Below are 23,976 nucleotides of genomic sequence, written 5' to 3' on the forward strand. Positions count from 1 at the left end.
AGCATCAGCAAAAAAAAAAAAAAAAAAAACCTTCCCATTTCACCCAATCCGGTCACTCCAAATGTTTGTCTAGTTCAGCCTTAAATTTATTTAAGCTATCAACCTCCACAACAACAGATGGAAGTCTGTTCCAGCAATCAACTACCTGTTGGCTAAAGGCAAACTTCTGTACATCTATTCTACAACTGTCTTTCCTCGATTTGAATCTATTCCCCCTCAGGTTCTTAATCTGAGCAAGTGGAAGTATCCCATCAGCATTGAGCCTGCTCAAACCATTCAAGGCCTTATACACCTCAATCAGACCACCTTGCAGATGCTTAGTCTCCAGGTGCTGCAACTTACAGAATTTAAGCCTCTCCAGGTAAGAGAACCCCTTTGTTCCTCTCACCAATCTTGTTGCCATTCTTCTTGTGATGATGATGGTCCTGACATATTTTGTTGCTGTTACCTTGTCTGAGATGTAATGCAGGTGCTGCTTTGCTCTCAATTTCAGGTGCACCGCCCGCCTGTTATTCCTAAAAAAACTTGATAAAATGCTAACTTTAAAAACTTCTCTATGCTCGCATCGCTAGGTCGACTAATATAATTAATGCATTATAGATCTACTTTATTATTTTAAATTGACACATATATACACACACACACACATATACATATATATATATATATATATTTTTTTTTTTTTTTTTTTAATGCCAGTTAAGCACTAAATGAAACATACTGCATATAAGTTTTGGGTCACTGGTTGTGTATCGCCGACGTAAATATGTGACCTACTATATACCAAATGAAACCTCTATTCTCGTAATAGTATAAATCCAAAACGTATGGCTAGCCATGGAAAATAGAACATTAAAAAAGTGAGTTGGTGCACCCATAAAATTTAGCCTACATAGTTTCAAAAATATGTCACAGCAAATAATAACTGTTAATTACATTTGCAAAAACATAATGAAAATATTTATGACATGCTTACCTGTGTAATATCCCCAACAAAAGTTTCTGTAACACTAAAACCTCCACCAAGGCTGTCCTGTTCTTGTCCTAAAATAAATTCACCACTCCAAAGGCGATCGCCCTTTGCTATACTTGTCTCTGTAAATACTTGTTTGGTATCCCAGTATACTGACAAGTCACCTTTGAAACTATCCCATGTAACTGTGCAATGATGCCATTTAGATTCACTAGTAAAGAAATAATGAATAGAATTAAATGATGCTGATGATATCTTATAGTTAAAAGTATACAAGATATAAGCAAATGAATATGATATGCCAATTACTATTCATTTTCATATTTAAATAATGCTATCCAAATTTCTCATGCTAGCAAGATTCTTCTTAAAATCATATTAAACAGAATCTCAAGAAAACTTGAAGAAGAAATGCCAGAAGAGCAGGCAGGTTTCAGAAGGGGCAGAGGAACCAGAGATCAGATCTTAAGTCTATGACTGATTATTGAAAAATGCACAGAATTCAATGTTCCAGTCATTTTGTGTTTTATAGATTATGCAAAAGCATTTGATTGTGTTCAACATGAGAAACTAGGGAAATGATGACTAATATGGGTTTCCCAATCCACATAATTCAGCTGATTAAGCAACTGTACCAGGAACAGGAAGGAACTGTGAGAACCAACATGGGAAACACGGCCTTTTTCACAATAGGTAACTGTGTCAGGCAGGGCTGTATTTTGTCACCTCACCTTTTTAATCTTTATGCCAAAGATATCATGCGTGAAGCTTTGGAAGATTTAGAGACTGGCATCAAAACTGGAGGACCGAAGATAAACAACCTTCATTATGCAGATGATACCGTGCTAATTTGCAATTCTAAGGATCATCTTAAAGAAACTCTGAGGAGAGTATGTGAAGCAAATAAGAAAAAAGGATTGTTTCTGAATGTGTATAAAACTAAAATTATGGTGACTGGTGATAATCTTGATTCCAGTAAAGTGAAGGTTAATGGGCAAGATATCAAAGAAGTTGATGAATTTGATTATTTAGGGTCAAGAATAAATAAAAATAGTGACTGCTCAAATGATGTAAAGAGACGACAGGCAATTGCTAAAATGCTGGTCACTGATCTGACAAAATTATGGAGAGATCAAGATCTGCCCCTAAAGACGAAACTGAGAATCACATATTTGTTAATTTTTCCAGTTTCCACTTATGGATGTGAAGGATGGAATCTGAAAAGAGTTGACAGGAAGAAAATTGAGGCATTTGAAATATGGTGTTACATGAGAATACTGTGTATTTCTTACTTGGATCAAAGAACAAATGAGTGGGTATTGAATAAAATTGGCAGGCCTAAAATTCTTCTTCATAGCATCAACAAAAGAAAATTAAAGTTTTTTGGTCATATAGCAAGAAGGGAAAACTTTCTGTTGAAGAATATAATGGAAGATAAAATGCAGGGGAAGAGGTGCAGAGGAAGCCCTACAACTAGGTGGAAGGATGGGATCAGTGAACTTCTGGGCATGACACTTTGCAATGCCGCTCGTAGAGCACACGATCAATGCAGTTGGAGGAATTTGTTGGTGGCCACAACATCTCCTAAGGGAGCGATGTGACTGGAAGAAGAAGGAGAATCCAAATAAACAGTTATATCCATTAACCTAATCCTGAAAAAAAAATGCTAGTTAATATGGTATAACTGTTTGGATAATTTTATAGCAAAGCCTGTAGCAGTATACTGCTATAGGCTTTACTACAAGATTATTCAAACACCAGCTACTCATTGAAATTTGTGTTCAAATCCCATTGATGGCTGGAGAAATTTCTTAAAGACATTTTCATTTGGGCTGCAGCTACCTGGTTTCAGGCAGAAATGTAGGGTTCCCCTCTGTGGTATTCTGGGTTTTTTAAATCCCACAGCCTTGCATGGGTTGAGCACGCTGAATTCTGGTGGGATCCTTCCACTTGTTCAGATTACGAACATAAGGGGGCATAAATTCAAATTAAGAAAAGACAGATGTAGAATAGATGTGCAGAAATTTGCCTTTAGCCAGCAGGTGGTTAATTGCTGGAACAAACTTCCATCTGCCGTTGTGGAAGTTGTCAGTTTAAATAAATTTAAGGAGGAACTGGACAGGCATTTGGAGGGAATGGTGTGATTTTTTTTTTTTTTTTTTTAGCTGATGCTGCATAAGCTCATACACTTGCTTTCTTGCATCACATGCCACTACTACTACTACATGGAAAACTAGTCTGTAAACATGCACTTCTACAGACATAATACATAGTGATCTGTACTAGAGTATATATTACTCTGGTTGCCTAACAAAAATAATAAATAATAAACAATAAACAATAAAGATTGGGGGGGGGGGATTTACTTGTGTATGTATGCCAGATCTTTAATGTTCACATTCTCCAGTAGGTCTCTAGAGACTTTAACATTTTAAATGCAGGTTGTTCCACATTTCAGAATGGCACATTATGGCCCTGGTAGTTAATGCACCAAAAACAACCAACAACCAATATTTGAGAGAAAAGTGAATTGCTCACATCTGGTGAGTATGGGCTTGGCACACCCAGGGTCCTGAGCCGGATATCATCATTCTTCCCTTTCTTGGTGATTCCCTTCTACTTTTGACTCTCTCTCTCTCTCTCTCTCTCTCAGGGCTACTCGGGAACTTTTTTTTTTTCCTGGTGCAGCATAAGCCTCAGGCTTCCTTGCATCATATGGATAATAATAATAATAATAATAATAATAATTAGCAAGTAGTTCATTGTTTATTATCATACCTTAGCAATAAACCAACAACATTTTTTTTTGTTTGCATAAGAAGTCTTATAATAATTGATACATCGTATTGCTTTATTGCATTCTTCTTTTTAGTTCGTGTTTGTTTAACATTTTCAGTACTTCCTAATTTAGCAACTCAAAACAGATAAATCATGTCATTTTATTATGAAACTTTGTCATGACAAGAGGATATTCCATAAAATAACTGTCTTTAGAATTAATTTCATTAATTTGTTTTTTTCTTAGATTAAATCAAAGTATGTTTTCACAATAACTGTTACTTGTTTTAAATTTGGCCTGATGAAAATGAGTAATTTATATTATCAAAATTATATATTTTATAAAAATATTTGGAAGTTACCTGTTAGCTACAATGCCAGTATGAAAAGCATTGTTGTGGAAATACAGAACCAATTTATTTACATCAAGCAGAGTTAATCCATTTTCTACTTCCAGTCCTGTAATAGGATTTTTAAAGCTATAAGATACTGGAGTTCCACGGCTTTCCTTATAAGTGGTTCTCATCCAGAAAGAAACTGTTACAGCATATAAATGTTGTTTGTTTTGCAGCCTGACAAAGTTTGATGTGAGTGCTGTAGGGAAATTCAGCCCATAATTCATGGATATCACAGGCGGTGCTAAAAGGGAAGAAAAAAGGAAAATAGTCATATTCAGAAGGGGAAAAAACTGGCCATTTCATTTTTTTTTTTATATTATCAATTAGCAAATAATTAAAAACAGCTAAATAAAGTACTGAAAATAAATTAAACTTTATTAATTGCACAAATACAATATTGAAGAATTTTAAATTTAGACAAAAAAAATTGAGATTACTATTACTATGATCTAATGTTCATTAGTGTTTGCTCTGGCTCACTGACCTATAGAAAGGAGAGGGAAAGGAGGATCCTGTAGCTGATGGACCTACACCCAACACATTATTTTAGCTTCAATATGAAATGCACTGAAATGGCCTTCTCCCAGGATACATCAAATAAAGGCTGTGTGTCTGCATGCACTGATTATGCCATTCCATGTTTCCCTTTTTTCTAGTCTTGGAAAAGATTTAAACTTGCTGTCAGGGAGTTTCATTACTTTGTAGAATTTTGTCCTTTGGATATAAAGCTGTATGGAAAGGATGCCTGGGCACCAAATAATTCTCATGTTATAAGAAGGTAAAATAAATATCTAAATACAATGAAACAAAAATACCCTACCTAAATACAATGAAACAAAAATAAAACAGTACTTCATCAAAGAGACCCTGAACAGATCACGATCCAAGTGCCACCTCAAAACACCTTATAGTCCACTCTATAAAAGGGTAAAAGAGAAAATATCATCCTTCTTAATCCAGTAGGACCAGAGTTCTCATCCAATATTCAATACATTATGGCTTCCAACTTTCCAACCTCCAAGAAAGTAGATTATATAATCTGCCCAGTAAGAATATACATCCTAAACACTTGGAACTATTTCAAATGCTAAATGAATGGCAGCTTTCCATCTGCTTGCTATGACTTCCTCATCTCATTCCCTATTAAGACAATCTACATGTATCAATTGTGGGCAACAACCCACATACTCCACAGAATGTTTCACGGAAGGCCGTCAAGCAGCTGAAAAAATAAAATTTATTCAGTATGCATGAGTCAAAAACCCGTGAAAGCAGCCAAAAAAATAAAATTTATTCTGTATATGAATCAATGCATTCATACCCATCAAAAGAACAGAGACAAATAGTTATTCATCCAATAAACAGAAGAAATGTTATATATAAGGGTATATCATGAAATGATTCCATTATTTTCCCCGGAACACAAGTTAAACTAACAGGTCTATAGTTACTTGAGTCACCTTTAGAACCCCCTTGTGAATTGGTGATACATTTGCACACCTACTGTCCAAGGGAACCTCCCCTGAGTCCAAGGAAGCTCTCATAATTATGGCTAAGGGTTTGCGTACTTCTTTGCTGCCTCCTTTAATATAACTGGATAGATCCCATCCACCCCATGTGCCTTCCTTATGTTTAACTTCAACAATTTCTCCTCCACTTTGCTCTCAGTTATTACAAAATCACTTAGCTCCCTGGTAGAGTTTGATAAACTTCTGGCACTCCTCTCATTGAATAACTTCTCATGTGTGAATGTGGATGCAAATACTCGTTCAGTTTATCAGCTACCTCAGCATGATCATCAATAGTCACCCCGTCTATGTTAAGTGGTCCAATCTGATTCATCCCTTTCCTTCTAGAGTTTACATAAGTAAAGAACTCTTTGCTGTTTTTCTTTGCATCCTTTGCCAGAGATTCCTCATAATCTGCCTTCGCCTGCCTAACTCCCTTTGTGACTTGATTACAGACAAGCTTATATCTGCCATAGGCTTCTGTGTCACCTGATACTTTATATGCATCCCATACATTTTTCTTCTCTGCCACGAGCCTCATTAATTCATCTGACATCCATTTAGGCCTAAACCTTGAACAGTATTTCTTAGTTGGAATGAAAAGCCTAGTAGCCAGCAAAATTAAGTCCCTGAAGGCTTCTCTTTTAGAATTCAATGTTGGTAACATCATTAGTTGATCCTACTGTACAGAAATTAAAAACTGTCTGAGAACCCTGTAGTCACCTTTACGAAAGCAAAAGCCCTTCCCTTTAGCCTTGGCTAAAGGGAAGGGCTTTTTTTCCTTTAACTTGGTAGTTACATCTTTAAGTAATTCCCACATCAGTACATTGTGATCACTATCACCCAGTGGTTCCTTTATCTGCAAATTCTTAATGCATGAATAATCACTGCTGATAATCAGATCCTGAGTATTACTCCCTCTGGTTGCCTCTTGAACATGTTGCTGTAGAAAACACTCATCCAATAAATCCGCAAAAGCCTTGCTAGTGTGTGAGTGACCAACCCAGAAATTCCAGTCGATATCTGGGAAATTAAAATCCCCCATTATAAGACTCTCTGATTTACTGGCCCACTCTATTTCCTTGTACGGTTCCTTATTATACTCATGAGAGTCATTAGGCCTATAACACACTCCTACTCTCAATTTTGATCCCCCAATGCTTATTTCACACCAAACAGACTCAACACTGCACTGTCCACCAACATCAATTGGATACACTTCCTTAGATTTTGTGTGTTTCTTAACTAACATCATAACCCCTCCTCCTCCCTTCCTGTCCTGTCTATCCTTCCTGTACATATTGTACTCCCCAAATTCCAACTCTGCACTGCCTATATCTGTGTGACACCACATCTCTGATATCCCAACAATACCTGCCTTTGATGTCTTGACTAGCACTTCAAGCTCATCAAATTTATTAACTATACTCCTAGCATTGGTGTACATGCAAGTATACATGCACCTGTTTCTACTTAGTCACCCTAACACAGTCCATGTATTTACTTATTCTACTATGACTCCCAGCAGTCCTGGAAATCTCCATTGCCTTGCTGCTGCTCATTCTAATAGAAGCAGTTATTGGGTTTAGGTGCATCAGCGACTTAGACATATTGCAACATGTGTAGATGTCTGTATAAGTGATTTGCATGTTGTGTGGACTGAAAAACTCAAAATAACTCAAGTGGATGGAGTAGGAGAAATACCGTACTCACTCTGATTAAGAATGGCTAACTACAGCCTTGATTGAAAAGGACTTTAGAAATTCTTCCAGTCAATGATGGTAATATACAGAATCTGATGTTTATACAGCACCAGAATTCTCCAAATGAGTGACAAGTGGCAAAACCACTATATGTCATATTGAGGGACCACACATAGAGCATGTTCACTTATATTTATATTTGGCTGATAATGAACATTTTAGTCAGAACATCCCATCACAGCAGCAAACATTATTGGACTATATATTATATTTTATGTTTCTCACAAAATTTTTAAATATAGCTTGCATAACTAAGTTTGATATTACTTACCTATCTCACACTTTTCCCCTGTATACAGTGATGGACAAAGGCAAGTAAAGTTATTTGTACCATCAATGCAGGTTCCTCCATTTTCACAAAGATCTGGAGAGCATTCATCAATATTTACTTCACATAAAGTACCCAAAAAGCCTGACATACATTCACAATCAAATCCATTAGGTTTTTCAATGCATGTTCCGCCATTCTGACAACTTATTCCATCACAATTTTTAATTCTTTGTTCACAAAACTTGCCTGTATATCTTTCAGGACAGCAACAGCGAAAATCCTGTAAAATATTTATATAAATATTATGCTATTCAAATTTTGTAATTTTAAAATAACAGCGAGACTACAGCTTTTCTCATTAATATTTATATAATATATATATATATTAACAAATACTGTTTCTCACACAACTTTTATATGATAAAAACAAATCATAAACACTTCCAACTAAAACTACATGTGTGTCAAAAAGTCGCAATAGAATTGAATTTGCTGGTTTGTTATGAAGATGTTAATTACAGGAAAGTACTTAATGTAATACACATAATAATATGTCACACAATGTAACTTACTATTTGTATAATGTTTTGAATGCTTATAAGTTACTTTTTTATATTTGAATATGTACAATAAAAAGGTGCATCTGATCTGTGTGTGAGAGAGAGAGAGAGAGAGAGAGAGAGAGAGAGAGAGAGAGAGAGAGAGAGAGAGAGCTATGTGCATTTATATGCTTATGAAATATCTACTAGTTGTTGTGATGATTTTTAATCCTGGTTTAATGTTAATTTATAAAAAAATAATTAAAAACTATATATTCTTTTTTCTTATATCCACTACACTGTCAAGAAAATGAAGAGCATTTGCATTAGTAGTGCTAAATGATGTAAAAAAGCAAGCCTATACAGCACCAGTCAAAAAAAGAAAACCTTCCCATTTCACCTATACATTCCCTCCAATAGTTTGTTTGAATTTAATTAGGCTATCAATTTCCACAACAACAGATGGAAGTTTGTTCCAGCAATCAACCACCTGTTGGTTAAAGGCAAACTTCCACACATGTATTCTGCAACTGCCCTTTCTCAATTTGAATTTAAGCTTCCTCGTGTGTAGTCTGAGCAAGGGGAAGAATCCCATCAACATTAAACTGCTTAATCCATTCAAAGCCTAAAATACCTTGATCAGAACACCTTGCAGGTGCCTAGTCTCCAGACACTGCAATTTGCAACCTGAAGCCTTTCTTGGTAAGAATACCCCTTTGTTTCACTCATTGCCCTTGTCTGTACTCTTTCCAGCAGCTCTACATCCTTCCTAAAATGAGGCCTCCAGACTTCTATGCAGTACTCAAGACCTGACCATTGCCTTATACAATGGGATAATCACCTCCTTATCCATGCTAGCAAAATTCCTGTATATATCATTGAAAAAATCCCATAAGCTGTCCTGGCAACTTGTCTGCATTGCTCAGTGAACTTCATATCTGACTGCAAAATTACTCCCAGGTCTTTTTAATTTTCCACTAACCTGAGTGTAGTACCACAGTTGGTACCGGAGTTACTGCTACCCACATGTAGTACTTTGCATTTGTCAATGTTAAACTTCAATTGCCATTTCATATCCATAGCAGCAACTTGCCCTTAATGCCACACTGCTCTAATTTGTACAGCAGTCTTTTGTGTGCAACAGTATCAAAAGCTTTCCTGAAATCCAAGTACAGTAGACTGTCGAAATAACGGTACCTGAAATAATGGCACATCAAGAACGGATGTATACAGAGAGCACAGATGTCTTGCAGTGCCGAAAAAAGAAAACGGCAAGTCACGTGATTACTGCATTTGTTTGCGTTTCGCCATTTTCAAAGTGAATTCTGTACTGATATCATGGATTATACTGCTGTTTTACATTTATTTTAAATTAAAAACCCCTCACTATGGCTCCTAAAGTTAATAAACATCATACAGAGAGGAAAAGTTTTTTTTTTTTTTTTTTTTTTGTTATTTGGTTTTTAGGAGCATTAGCAACTAAGGCCATATTTCTCCGGGAATATGCGGTGGTCATTCCTTGACCTTTCCGCATCCTCCGTATTTGGTGGTGATGAGCTCGAACCCTGGTCTAATCAAGAAGCGTGTGCTGCGCACTGCTGCTCCTTCCCACTTGGCTACGGAGGCACCCGAGAAGAAAAGAAGAACATTAAAGCTTAGTGACAAACTTGATATAATCCAAACTATTACATTAGGGTCACCCAGAATATTAATTCATATACCCATGTGTATTGTGTCTGGAATTGCTCATGTTCTCTGCTCAATTGCCTGTTTTACTAGATGAAAAAACCCCAGTTTGTGGGAGGAAACCATGCTATCTATGCCTGAGACCCACTAACTCAGCCACAGAGTGAAAAAGCCTCTAAAAGTTCCTTGCATCATTCAAGAGATTCGAACCCGGGCCTTTTCCACCCAGTGTGGGGGGGGGACAGTGATGATACTACTGTGCTACCTGTGCAGACTAAACTTGATATAATAAAGAAAATAGAACAGGGCATAAGCAGAAGTGTATTAATGGCAGAAAATAACATTGGATCGTCAACATGTTTATGTTTTTTTTATGTGCAGTTAATAAAATTGCATTCTTAATCTCTCTATTTCTTATTTAGCCTCATTATTTCTGCCTTAAATACATTAAAAATAAAACTTTCTAGATAACAGAAAAATCAAAATAATGGCACCTTGAATCCTCGAAGATGTACAAATTAGAGCAGTGTGGCATTAAGGGCAAGTTGCTGCTATGGATATGAAATGGCAATCGAAGTTATTTCGAAAGTCTATCATATCAAAATTCGAAAGTCGTGTCATATCATATCGAAAGTCTATCATATGATATCAAAATTATTTTTTGCTCAGTTCCTTTGTTACTGCATCATAATATCCAATCAAATTGATCAGACAAGATGTCCCCTTAAGAAACCCATGCTGTGTCTAAAGTATAATTGCAGCCTTGTCTAGATGATACTACATTACTTCTTTAGCCAGTGACTCCATTATTTTCCCTGGAACAGAAGTTAAACTAACAGGCCTGTAGTAACTTGTGTCAACCTTTGATCTTACTTTGTGAATTGGAATACATTCACACACCTCCAGTCTATGGGGGCCTTCCCTGAATCCAAGGCTGCTCTCATAATTATGGACTGAGGGTTTGCTTACTTCCTTTGCTGCCTCCTTTAATATAACTGAATAGATCTCATTCCACTCCAGGTACCTTTTTTATGTTTAACTTAAACAATTTCCCTTCTACTTTCCTCTCAGTTATTACAAAATCATTTAGTTTCCTTTTAGAGTTTGATAAATGTCTAGCATCCCCTTCCCCATAGAATTCCTCATGTGTGAATATAGATGCAAAATACTCATTCAGTTTGTTAGCAACCTGAGCAGGATCACCAACAGTCAAACCATCAGTATCAAGTGGACCAATTTGATTCATCCTTTTCCTTCTAATGTTTACATAAGTAAAGAAGTCTTTGCATCCTTTGCCAAAAATTTCTCGTGATCTGTTTTCACTTGTCTCACCTCCTTTTCAACTTGAAGAATACATTAAGAAGTGCCTAATTTTAAACTATTTACTGCCTTTATTCCAAACAGTGCTATGGTATCATGGAGGACTCACATGACTTTTAGAGATGCACCAGCTAGTGGGTTAAAAGACTGAAGCCAAGACTGAATGATAACTACCATTATCCATGGTTCTTCTTAAGTTGTTATATCTTTAAATTGTACAGCATCATCTAAACAAGCAAATCTGTTATGCATATTAGCTTGTTTAAGAGATGCTATATATTAAAAAGCTGAGACATCATCAGGACTGCTATTTCAAAGCTTATTAGGTTTTCTCAGCTGACTGGTGGCCTCTATTAGAGAATGTATGCCAAACTGAATGAATAATGTATTTGTTTTCTTAGAGCAAAACAAATTATCTTAATTTTTGCTACAACAGATTCACTCCAATGTTAAAAATTGATAATTACCTCTTACAATAATAATTTATTTACTGAAATTTGAAATCCTACCTGTTTCATATCAAAACAAGTACCACCATTCTGACAAGGATCAGATGCACAGTCATAAAAGTTTATTTCACACAGCTGTCCAACAAAACCATTTGGGCATTTGCACACAAAATTATTGATTCTGTCAATACATGTAGCACCATTTAAACAGGGACCTACAAAGATAAAGAAACACTCACTTATTAGCCATTAAATATAATTTTATATTTATACTACACAAGTACAAGTCACATATCTAATTCTTCCTATAAACTTCAAAATTCTTCTCTTTTTTTTTTTTTTTTGCATTGATATTTTTAAATATTAAAACACTTCTGTTTTTTTTTTGTTTTTTTTTGAATTTATACTTTTATTTTATATTTCTAATATGAATGTTTAAAATGATAAGTATTATGTTTTAAAAATTTATTTTTATATTCTAGGGTTTTAGAGAGAGAGAGAGAAGGAGGGGAAGAGATGCTCCTCTCATACTTTGCCTGGGTCACACTATTGGTTTAAATCAACTCTGGCAAAAATTCAATATATAAACAAGCATAAACAGTTCGCCCAGAGGGAGCTGCAATAGGTTTATGGCAGTAGCTGGCAAACTTATAACTGATATGATTCAGCAGAATACAGATAGTCTTATGGTCTCAAAGAGGAGCATGATCAGTTGAATTCAAGTTACACTGGCTTAGTTGCAGAGCAAGAGAGAGAGAGAGAGAGAAGACAAAAATGAAAAGTGAATGGAAGAAATAGTTACAGAAACTGGGTATAACATCTGTTCACTGTCTGTGAACAGATATTATACCCAGTAATTTATTTATACATTTAGTATGGTAGAGATAACTGAAGTGGTTGTATATAAACAACTTGTAACAACTTATGCTTTCTTATGGTTCCATTCATGTCAAGATGATCTTGCATTACTTTTTTTTAACTACTGAATCTATTTTTTTTCCTGGCAGAGGTCAAACTTACCGATTTGTAGTTATTCACTTCACCCTTTGAACCACTCATATGAATAGGAATATGCATTTGCACATTTCCAATCTGTAGGGAATTCTCTTGAATCTAAGGATGCTCTCATTATTATGACTAAAGCTTTAACTACTTCTTTTGCACCTTCTCTTAATATAATTGGATAAATTCCATCACTCTTCAGTTCCCATTTAAAATAGCAACTGAATTTTTTAATATTTTACTTATAATTTTAATAAATATTCATTTTAATTTTCAATAATTAATTATTTTAATTATTAATATTTTAATTTTAAATATTAATATTCGTAATATATTATTTTAATATATTATATATTTAATTTTTTAAATATTTTACAATATTTCACAATTATATGATTTATTTTTTTGGGTAAGAATTTATGAATTAAAAGAAATAACCAAAAATTAACAACAACAAAAAAATGCCCTTTTTAATTTTACCTGAAGCACAGTCATCAATATTAATTTCACAGTTGTCACCAGTAAATCCAGAAATGCAACTGCAGGTGTAACTGTTCACACCATCTATGCATGTTCCGTTGTTTAAGCAAAGATCTGGAGCACAATCTTCAATGTTTATTTCACAGTTCTTTCCTATGAATCCTTCCAGACATATGCACTTGTACTCGTTAACTAGATCAATACATGTAGACCCCTGTTGGCAAGGTTTAAGATCTTCACAGAACCTGATTACTATGGATATAAATATTAAAATAATCAATAGTTGTGTCCAGCAAACTTCAAAACACTTCAAGTCATGAAAGTAAATCTATATACTACAGTGTTAGCTAAAAATTAAAAACTTAGTTATAGCAAATGGCATGCATATATGTAAATAGATATGCACTGTATTGAATAAGAATTAATCCTGATGATCTTACTCTTTATTTCATCTTTGCTTATTACCTAGAAGCCATACAGCTAATTTCATATTTCACTACTTATTTTGATTATCCTTGGAAACACACAAAATTAGAAATAATCTAGATAAAGTTAACTAATTAAAACAGCAAACTAATTACATTATACAAACAATGAATAAGCAAAGCATAAAAATAAATAAGCAAGGCAAGTCAATAAGCAAAATATTAATATTAATATGCTTACAATTAATTAATATTAATATGCAAAATTAATTAATTAACAAAAAATTAGTATGCTTACACATTTAATATTTTTAAACAAAAATTGGAAAGCTGAAATCTGATTACTGAGTGCTTAAAGGAAGTAGAAAAGAATGGTAACACAAAATAGACTGAGTGCAGCAGTTAGCAAAAGTGATGTACCTGATACTGCATTAAGCTTATTAATTAACATTATGGCTGAGTTGGGGGGAAGTACATGTCAAGAATTCCTACATTATTTAAAAGTGAGATAACAGTAAATGAGAAATTTTATGTTAGCATGGCACATGACTTGGTATGCAGAGGGAAAAAAAATTTCAAGTATGGTTTTGAAGTTGCCATGTATTGTAGATATAAACTGTCACAGCATTTTATTTTTTAATATGAATAAGCTCTATTTTAGCAGCCAAAATTATTTCCTGATTTTTATACTTACACAGATTGTTTAACTAAAACACTTTTAAGGCTTTTCAAAAAAAACACCTTTAACACAATACGACCCATTGCTTTGATAATTCTATACATATTCTTCAAAAAATCTCAATACCATAGAGTTAGAAAGGATATTGCAAAAATTAATGCTGAAATACTATATTATTTCTGTTCATATCAACAGAAATAATCAGTAAAGGTGAGTGTGATTTATATTTCATCTTTTCTAAAATACATACATATATAAACATTTTTCAAGGTTGTTTTAAAAAACACATTTCATATAAAGCTTCTATTAACGAACAAATTGTTTTAAAATCTTCCCGTATGTGGTGCTTTAGCTTATTTGAATTTTCAAATAATAGTACACAGAGTTTTAATAGATGGCTGCCAAAAAAGTAGATTTTAAAATCAGAGGATGAGGAGGTGATTGTGCCTGTCAACCATTGTTGTCTGATTCTGGGCTTACAAAAGCCAAAATTCCCTGGAATTCAGATCCAGAAGTTGACAAAATCGAATCCTGTGATATATAAACAAAATGTGGAAGACAGCATTACATAAAAAAATAAGTAATAAGTATTTTATGAAATTTTTTACAGATTTTCTACAATTTTCTTGAAATTTTGATTTGATTTTTGACAATAATTTCACTCAATTTTGGATAACCAAGTCAAAATATGGAAAATTAATATTTAAAAGTATCATGTACATTCACATTTATGGAATTTTAAAATTTAATGAAGAAACTCATACAATAGAGCCACTTCTAGTGAAAAACTCTGCTTAGGGGGCCAGACATTTTCAGGAACTCATCCTAGAAAGGGTTAAAGAAATGTCAATTTCATCTTTAGGATTTATCTTATTAAAAAGATTACAAATGCATTTCCTGGTCAAAACAAGATTTTTCCTGTTGGAACAAATACATTTAAAAAAAAATATTGGACAAATTATTAAAGGGAATGGGCAAATATAGTGGATAATGTTAGTTCTTTTTTGGCTGATACATAAAAGCTTGCCTCATTGCATCATTTTGCCACTACTAATATTAATATCAAAATTTATTTAAACACTGACCTTTGCAAAATTCGACTGCATGGGCACTTTCAACAGCTGTTGTCAAACCTATTGGACACTGTATGCAACTAATCTGTTGTGGTTGAGACTGATAGGTACCAACTGGACAAGGAAAGCATGGTTGGTGACCAGTATCTGAATAGGTTCCCACAGGACAGGCAGCTAAAGTAAAAGAAAATTTTTTCTGATATAACAAGGGAATAAATAGTTTTACTTAAAAAAACAAATTACTTTTTTCATATTTAGCTTTTATATGCTTAAAAGAAGATAAAATATAAATAGCCATGTTAGTTCACGAGTAAAGAAATATACAGGTATTTATGGCCATTTACACAAACATAAAAAAATAAATACAACAATAAGCAGCCAAAGGTTGGTTATTTAAGGTAAATGTTAAGGTATATGTCTTGTGAGAATATATATGAGGTCTGTTCAATAAGTACCCAGGTTACTATGGTATAGTGACAATAAGCATATGTAGTGGATGGGTGACTTAATCCCCACTGATATAAGTGTCACTTAGTTCAACGATTTTCTCATTCTTGGAGGCATTTCTAGAAAGTAAATTTTGAAATCGCCAAAAACTGAGCCATTGTACTACTTTTTATTATTTGTATATCATCAAATCAATACCCATTCAGGTTTTTTTTATCTTAGTCTAGAACAACAACATATCTGCTGAATACTGGGGTTGCTAGACCTGAGTGATTCCTTGATTAGTCAAAACACTCTATACAGGTAGTGATTAGTGCAATGGCATATTATCACAGTGAAGCAATTAGAGTTATATTTTTCCTGCCTTTTTGTATTAGTATTATATTACTATTATATTATTAGTGTTATATTATATTATTAGTGTTATATTATATTATTAGTGTTATATTATATTATTATTAGTGGTGGTACTGGTTAGCATTAGCATTAATACTAGTAGGACCATGCATGGGTTGAAGGAGATGGGATGGGGTTGCTGGAAACTTTGCTTTGCAGATTAAACATGGGTTTCACCACTTCAAGTCTCCAATAGGTGAAGTGGTGGTATGGCACCAGTTGATGAGAGCTATCTACCACCTAGTGTTAGTATTAATACTATAATAATTAGTATTATATTATTTTATATTAGTATTAGAAGTGGTACTTCTTTTTCTGGCGTTATAACCCAGGGTGAGTCTTAGCCTTCTCAATGATATTCCACCAGTAAACCTTCCCAGAAGTCAAACTTCTCCAACTTCTTATTCTCATGGTCTTTAAGTCCTCTTCTATGTCATCCATCCATCTTTTCCACAGTCTTCCTCTTGCTTTTCTACCGATAGGTTTCCATTTCATTATCCTCTTAGTTGTTCTGCTGTCAACATGTCCCAACCAAGCAAGTCTCTGGCTCTTGACAAATCTGATGATGTCCACACCCTGAATAAGATTGCCAAGTTCATGGTTCATTCTGATCCTCCAGGATCCATCAACGTTTTGTACGGGCCCAAAGACTTTTCACAAATTCTACGCTCGAACATTCTCAACAACTGCTTATCTTTACTCGTTAATGTCCAAGCTTCACAACAGTATGTTACAACTGGTCTAATGAGACTTTTGTATATCCTTAATTTTAAATGTCTGTTCAATACTCTGGACTTCATTAGTTTTTCATGTGCATAGAAGCATCTGTTTCCACTCAGGACTTAATTTCATTAGTAATAGAGTTGGACTGGTTTATCTGCGAACCTAGATAGGCGAAATTTTGAACATGCTCAAACGAGAAGCTGTTGGTTCTTAAATTTTCCGTGTTATCTGCCATTCTCCAAACTTCCATATATACTAGTTAGTATTAGTATTAATACTAGTGCATGGGTTGAAGGAAATAGGAGAGATGCTGGAAACTTTGCTCTGCACACTAAACATGGGTTTCACCACTTCTTTTTGAAGACAGAACTCTATTAGCTGTTTGTGTACTAACTATTCTAATAACTGTTTGTGATAGAAAACATCCAAGCAGTTGAAAAATACTAGCAACATGGCTTTTGTTTTGCTGTGCACTTGTGGTGCTTTTCTGGATCAGGAAGAAGAAGGAATTTTCCACTGCTGTTTTATTTCAGGATTATAAATAAATTTTCTGTTTATACTCCAGCACAACAACCAAGTCAGTAGAGTTTACAATAAATCGTCAATACAAATATTTATCGTATTTAGTAGTCACGGGCTTGAACCCTGGTCCACTCAAGGAATGCGTGCTATGCACTCTCGCTCCTGACCACTGGGCTATGTCAGGCCTAGAACCCATATACTCACTTTTAACTTGGAATTAAGATAGTAAATTATGATAAAAATGTCTTATAATTAGTCACACATTCAAACAAATCTGAAGTGACTCACTGGTGATGTTCACATTGTTCCTCTGTTAACAGATGCAGCATGAGCTTTGCAGAAATGTGCTTCATGTTCAAAGTTTCTTCAGTGATTTCATGAAAAGTTAATCTTAGTTCACTTGCTAATGACGATGAACCCATCAGCGAATTCTAAATGAAGGAAGCATTCAAGAAAATAATCATAGAAGCTGCTAGACTTTTCAAACCAACTAAGAAATACTGATAAAGGCTGTAATTAGACCTAAATGGATGTCAGATAAAGAAATGAGACTCACTGCAAAGAAGAAAAATGCATGAAATGCATATAAATTATCAGGTGATAGAGAAGCTTATGGTAGATATAAACTAGTCTGCAATCAAGTCACAAAAGATCTTAGGCAAGCCAAGGCTACGAGGAATCTTTGGTAAAGGATGCAAAGAAAAATAGCAAAGACTTCTTTTCTTATGGAAGACATAGGTCCATTTGATACTGATAGTTCAACTGTTGATGATCCTGTTCAGGCTGCTGACAACCTGAATAAGTACTTTGCATCTACATTGACATATGAGGAATTCTTAAAGGGAGTAGATGCCAGAAGTTATCAAACTCTACCAAGGAGCTAAAGCATTTTGTAATAACTGAGAGGAAAGTAGAAGAGAAATTTCTGAAGTTAAATGTAAGAAAGGCACCTGAAGTGAATGGAATCTATTCAATTATATTAAGGGAGGAAGTAAAGGTTGTAAGCAGCCCCTAAGCTATAATTATGAGAGAATTCTTGGATTCTAGAGAAGGTCCCATGGACTGGTGATGTTCAAATGCTTCCCCAATTCACAAAAGTAGATCAAAAAGTGACATGAGTAATTACAGACCTGTTAGCTTAATGGGGTTTTGTCTATAATATACAGGAATTTTTCTAGCAGGGAAAAGGGGATAATCATTCCATTGTATGAGGCAATGGTCAGACCACACCTTGAGTACTGCATATAAGCTGCCTACACCAAAGCTCGCAACAATTGTAAAACAGTTATTAATCAGTCCAAACTAGAGTTTCAACAGGCTAAGAGTAGAAAACTTGCTTCTTGCCCTAATGGTAGCTGAGCATTCTGGTCTCTTGCCACAGCTATTGGCCGTAACTTTTGACCATCTCTGCTCCCACTTCTGTCCAAACCAGATGGTTCTGTTGTCACTTCAGCCAAGGATAAAGCTGACCTGCTAGCATCCCATTTTTCTTCCAACTCCTGTATTAATGATCTTGGTAAAACACCTACCACCATTCCCAACACGCTCCATTCAATGCCTCGTGTAGTCTTCCGTCAAAAGGATGTCAGAAGGATTTTGATGAATTTTGATCTAAGAAAGCTCCAGGTCCTGATGGTATTTCTCCACTTGTTCTCAAAACCTGTGCTCCTGAACTCGTTCCTGTTCTTTGCCGCCACCTTTGTTCACTTTCTTATTCCAAAGGTGTTTTTCCTTTTGCTTGGAAATTTGCTCATATCCAGCCAGTTCCTAAAAAGGGTGACAAATCCCTCCCATCCAATTATCGTCCCATTGCAATTACTTCTACTTTATCTACAGTAATGGAGAAATCAATTAACCGCCAACTCTTAAACTACATAGAAATCTCCCGTCTGATCAATGATTGCCAGTGTGGATTCTGTCAGTGTCGATCGACTGGTGATATTCTTGCTTATGTTACCCATTTATGGACAAATTCAATGGAAAAGTTCGGTGAAACACAAGCAGTTTCTCTTGACATCTCAAAGGCTTTTGATCGTATTTGGCATAAAGGTCTCCTAAACAAGCTTTCATCTTATGGTTTGCCAACTGTTTTTTGTAATTGGTTATCCAGTTTTCTCTCTGATCATTCACTGAGGGTGATGGTAGATGGCTCTCTGTCACTTTTCCACTAATGCCAATGTCCCCCAAGATTCAGTTCTTTCCCCCAGTCTTTTCCTCTTGTATATTAATGGACCTTCTTCCATTGTCTAGAAATCCTATCCATAGTTTCACCGATGATAGCACATTACATTCCACTTTCCATTTTGAGAAACCTTGCCCTGCTCAATCAGCTTCAACTTCTCGAATATCCGCTACTAATTCCTTAAATGCCGATCTCCAGGTAATTCTCCAGTGGGGCAAAGACAACTTAGTTGATTTCAATTCTTCTAAAATTCAGTCTTGTCTTATATCTCGCAAAAAGGATTCTTCTGCTCCTATGCTTATCTTTGGTGACACTCCAATTTCTAGGCAAAATGATGCATCTCTTTTGGGGATTACCCTGACTTCTAATCTCTCTCGGCAGAAGCACATTACAAATATTGCTTCCTCTGCATCTAAAAAACTTGGTTTTCTCATTCGCTCTCGGCATTACTTTTCTTCAAAACAGCTGTTCACTCTGTACAAATCGCAAATCTGCCCTACCATGGAATATTGTTCCCACATCTGGGGTGGTGCCCCCAAAACCTCTCTCAGGCTTCTTGATTCCATTCAAAAGATGGCAGTTAGGTTAATTAATGACTCATCTCTAACAGCGTCTTTCCACTCGCTGTCTCATAGACGTACTGTTTCTGCTGCATGCCTTTTCTACAGATACTTCCATGGGCACTGTTCTTCTGAATTGGCTTCTATAATTCCCACTCTCTCTTTCAAAACAATCCGAACATGTGCAGCCAACATCCATTTACTGTCCAACTTCAAACACACAGAACCAACTTTTCATCTTCCTCGTTTATTCATTCAACTGCCATTTTCTGGAACAACCTTCCTTCGTACGTATTCCTGAAAATTACAGTCTACAGAAGTTCAAGTCTAATGTCAACAAATATCTTCTTTCGTCTTCTCAACCTCCAACCCAAGCACGGTACTAAGTACTAGAGGTTCTAATACCTCTCATGTTTGGGGTTGTCATAAAAAAAAAAAAAAAAATACAGGTCTGGAGGCCTCATTTTAGAAAAGATGTAGAGTTACTGGAGTGGGTACCGAGAAGGCCAACGAGATTGGTGAGAGGAACAAAGGGGTGCTCTTACCGAAAAAGACTTCAGTTCTGTAAATTGCAATATCTGGAAACTAGGCACCAATGAGGGGTGATATGATTGAGGTGTTTAAGACTTTGAGTGGACTGAGCAAGCTCAGTGCTGATGAGATTCTTCCTCTTTTTCAGACTATGCATATTAGGGAGCATAAATTCAAATTGAGGAAGGATGATTGTAGAAGAGATGTGTGGAAGTTTGCTTTTAGTCAACAGATTGTGGATCGCTGGAACAAACTTTAGTCTGATGTTGTGGAAGTGGATAGTTCAAATAAATTTAAGGAAGAACTAGACAAACTGTTGGAGGGGACGGATTAGGAAGGTTGGTTTTTTTTTTTTTTGTTTTTTTTTTGCTGATGGTGTATAAGCTTGCTTTTTTTTTGCATCATTTATCGCCATTTATACTATATTAGAGTTCACAACTATGACATGATTTCATCATTTGTTGAAGTTGGGGATTTTCCAGATTGCAGATCAGTTTTAACAGGCATTCTACCTTATTTTAAATGAAGGTAATACCAACTGAAAAACAATCCACTCTAGATGCCATGTATGCTATTTTAAGAAGATAAAATATTTTACTTGTGGTTTCTGATTTTAAAGCAAAATTTAATGTATACATGTTCAGTGCACCCCAACAATTTGAAATATATACATGTTCAGTGCACCCCAACAATTTGAAATATGACAAGGTGTGAAAATGTCTTTGTTGCCAGCTGACAATAACAGACTGGCATAATTGAGTGTGTTGAAGTAAGGATAAGGTTTTATTCAATTTTATAAACATTTTATTCTTTATAAAACTTTAGTTTATAAACTAAAGTTAAAACTTTAGTTTATAAAACATTTTACAAAGAATAAAATGTTTTATAAACATTTTATTCTTTGTAACTGTGAACTCCATTGTCTCAATTAGCATGATCTGGGTAATTTTTGAGAGTGGGCATAATCTGAATATAACAATGAGCATAATGTAGATAATTCACTACCCAACATGATTTTTACCTCCAGCAAATTGATGGTTGTGGCTAAGGTAAAGAAAGCCAACACGAGAATGACGAGAAATGTCGGATAACTTACGCAGAAAATTAGTTTCCCGACACTGGACTCTAGCGCTGCTCGCTCGGTAAACAGACGGTAGGTGTTATCGGTCTGGAGCCAAAATCGAGGATATATTGATTGACAGGTAGGCATGGCAAACAATGAAATGATTGGTGGTGGGTGCGACAGACGACAAGCTATTGGTTGGCATTATAATGTGTATTTATGAGTAAAGTACGGTGCATAATAGTTTTGTGATGAATGGTTTGTTTGTTTGTTTGTTTGTTTGTTTGTTATTTAGGAGCATTAGCAACTAAGGCCATATTGCTCCGGGATATGGAGTGGTCATTTCTTGACCTTTCCGCATCCTCCGTATTTGGTGGTGACGGGCTCGAACCTCGGTCTAATCAAGAAGCATGTACTACGTACTGCTGCTCCTTCCCACCTGGCTACGGAGGCGCCTGTGTGATGAATGGTAAACAGGTAATAGTAACAATGAATCTTTTAAAGATGGAAGAAATTTGTAAGGAAAATAAAACATTGGTTTATTTTTTGATGAAAACTAAATTAATAAAAGTTTCGTTCTGTTAATTTTTATGTTCTTCATCATGTTTTTTTCTCATTATTAAAAGCAGATTTTTGGAGTTCATGAGTGTTTTTACTATATTGTTGATTTAGGTTTGGTTAGGAAAAAAGGAAAAGGTTTCTTTATTTTTCATAACCTGACCTTAAAAATAAAAGTACAGTAATAAAAAATTAATATTTTGTTAAAAAAATATATGCGCTAGTCCACCCATGATTCTAAAGAAAAAAGGTTAGATTACCCCCTCCATTTCGGGAGGGGTTCAAGCTCCCATGGGATTCAAGTGGAGGTAACCTACCTTTTTTCACCATTAGGAAAGCGTTCATTAGGGCAAGTTACTACTAGTGCTTCTGAGAGCTACTAAAGTGATACTAAACCAATGTTATCGTGTGTTGTGTTCGCACACCAATCAGCACATCATTTGCCATGCCTACCTGTCAATCAATATATCGTTCTCGACTTTGCTCCAGACCGATAACACCTACGATCTGTTTACCGGGCAAGCAGCGCTAGAGTGCCATATCGGGAAACTAATTTTCTGCGTAAGTTATCCGACATTTCTCGTCGTTCTCGTGTTGGCTTTCTTTACCTTCGCCATGGTTGTTTCTGGTGTTGCATCAATGGCATTTGTTCACTGATGTGTCAAAGCTAAATTTGAAAGCAGTATTGCTTCATAATGGAAATACTTTACCATCAATTCCTCTTGTAATCCGACATTTCTCGTCGTTCTCGTGTTGGCTTTCTTTACCTTCGCCATGGTTGTTTCTGGTGTTGCATCAATGGCATTTGTTCACTGATGCGTCAAAGCTAAGTTTGAAAGCAGTATTGCTTCATAATGGAAATACTTTACCATCAATTCCTCTTGTTCATGCTGTTGGCCTGAAAGAAACTTACAATAGTATGTCCCAGATTCTTGCTGCTATACGTTACAATGACTATGGTTGGAATATCTGTGGTGATCCCAAAGTGATTGGTTTGTTATTTGGTTTTTAGGAGCATTAGCAACTAAGGCCATATTGCTCTGGGATATGCGGTGGTCATTCCCTGACCTTTCCGCATCCTCCGTGTTTAGTGGTGACGGGCTTGAACCCGGTCTAATCAAGACGCGTGTGCTACGCACTGCTGCTCCTTCCCACCTGGCTACCGAGGCACACAAAGTGATTGGACTACTTGTTGGGTTGCAAAGTGGTTTCACTAAATACTGTTGTTTCCTGTGCTTGTGGGATAGTCGTGCAACAGCCAACCACTACGTCATATAACACTGGGACAAGAGAGATGAATATATTCCCGGCAAAAGCAGTGTAAAGTATGTTCCATTGGTTGATCCACAAAAGGTTTTTCTTCTCCCTTTACACATAAGCTTGGACTGATTAAGAATTTAACTAAGGCACTGGATAAAGAAAGCAGAGGATTCGCATATTTACTGAAAATGTTTCTAAATTTATCTCATGCAAATCTAAAGGAAGGAATTTTCTTAGGTCCTCAAATAAGAAAGCTCCTAAAAGATGAAGACTTTCAAAGAAACCTGAATGATGTTGAACTGGCTGCATGGAGATCTTTCAAAGCTGTGGTACGTGGATTCCTCGGAAAGAGAAAAGAAGAGAACTATGAGCAACTGGTGTCAAACTTGC

At 35.4% G+C, this 23,976-nt stretch overlaps 1 protein-coding gene across 2 annotated transcripts in view; it reads right to left on the reverse strand.

Annotated features, from left to right (window-relative positions):
• LOC150079806 (sushi, von Willebrand factor type A, EGF and pentraxin domain-containing protein 1-like) overlaps positions 1–23,976 on the reverse strand; it is a 216,402-nt gene that overhangs the window by 61,492 nt on the left and 130,934 nt on the right. For both annotated transcript variants that reach the window (XM_090383990.1, XM_090383991.1), the window contains exons 18-23: positions 15,357–15,518; positions 13,168–13,419; positions 11,746–11,900; positions 7,692–7,971; positions 4,114–4,390; positions 977–1,184 (exon numbers count right to left, since the gene is read on the reverse strand). In XM_090383990.1, the coding sequence (XP_090240116.1) occupies positions 977–1,184; positions 4,114–4,390; positions 7,692–7,971; positions 11,746–11,900; positions 13,168–13,419; positions 15,357–15,518 (1,334 nt within the window). The remainder of the gene's footprint in view (positions 1–976; positions 1,185–4,113; positions 4,391–7,691; positions 7,972–11,745; positions 11,901–13,167; positions 13,420–15,356; positions 15,519–23,976) is intronic.

Source organism: Mastigoproctus giganteus, chromosome 10 (assembly GCF_048544385.1).
Source record: "Mastigoproctus giganteus isolate SK-2022 chromosome 10, ASM4854438v1, whole genome shotgun sequence".
Classification (NCBI taxonomy): domain Eukaryota; kingdom Metazoa; phylum Arthropoda; class Arachnida; order Uropygi; family Thelyphonidae; genus Mastigoproctus; species Mastigoproctus giganteus.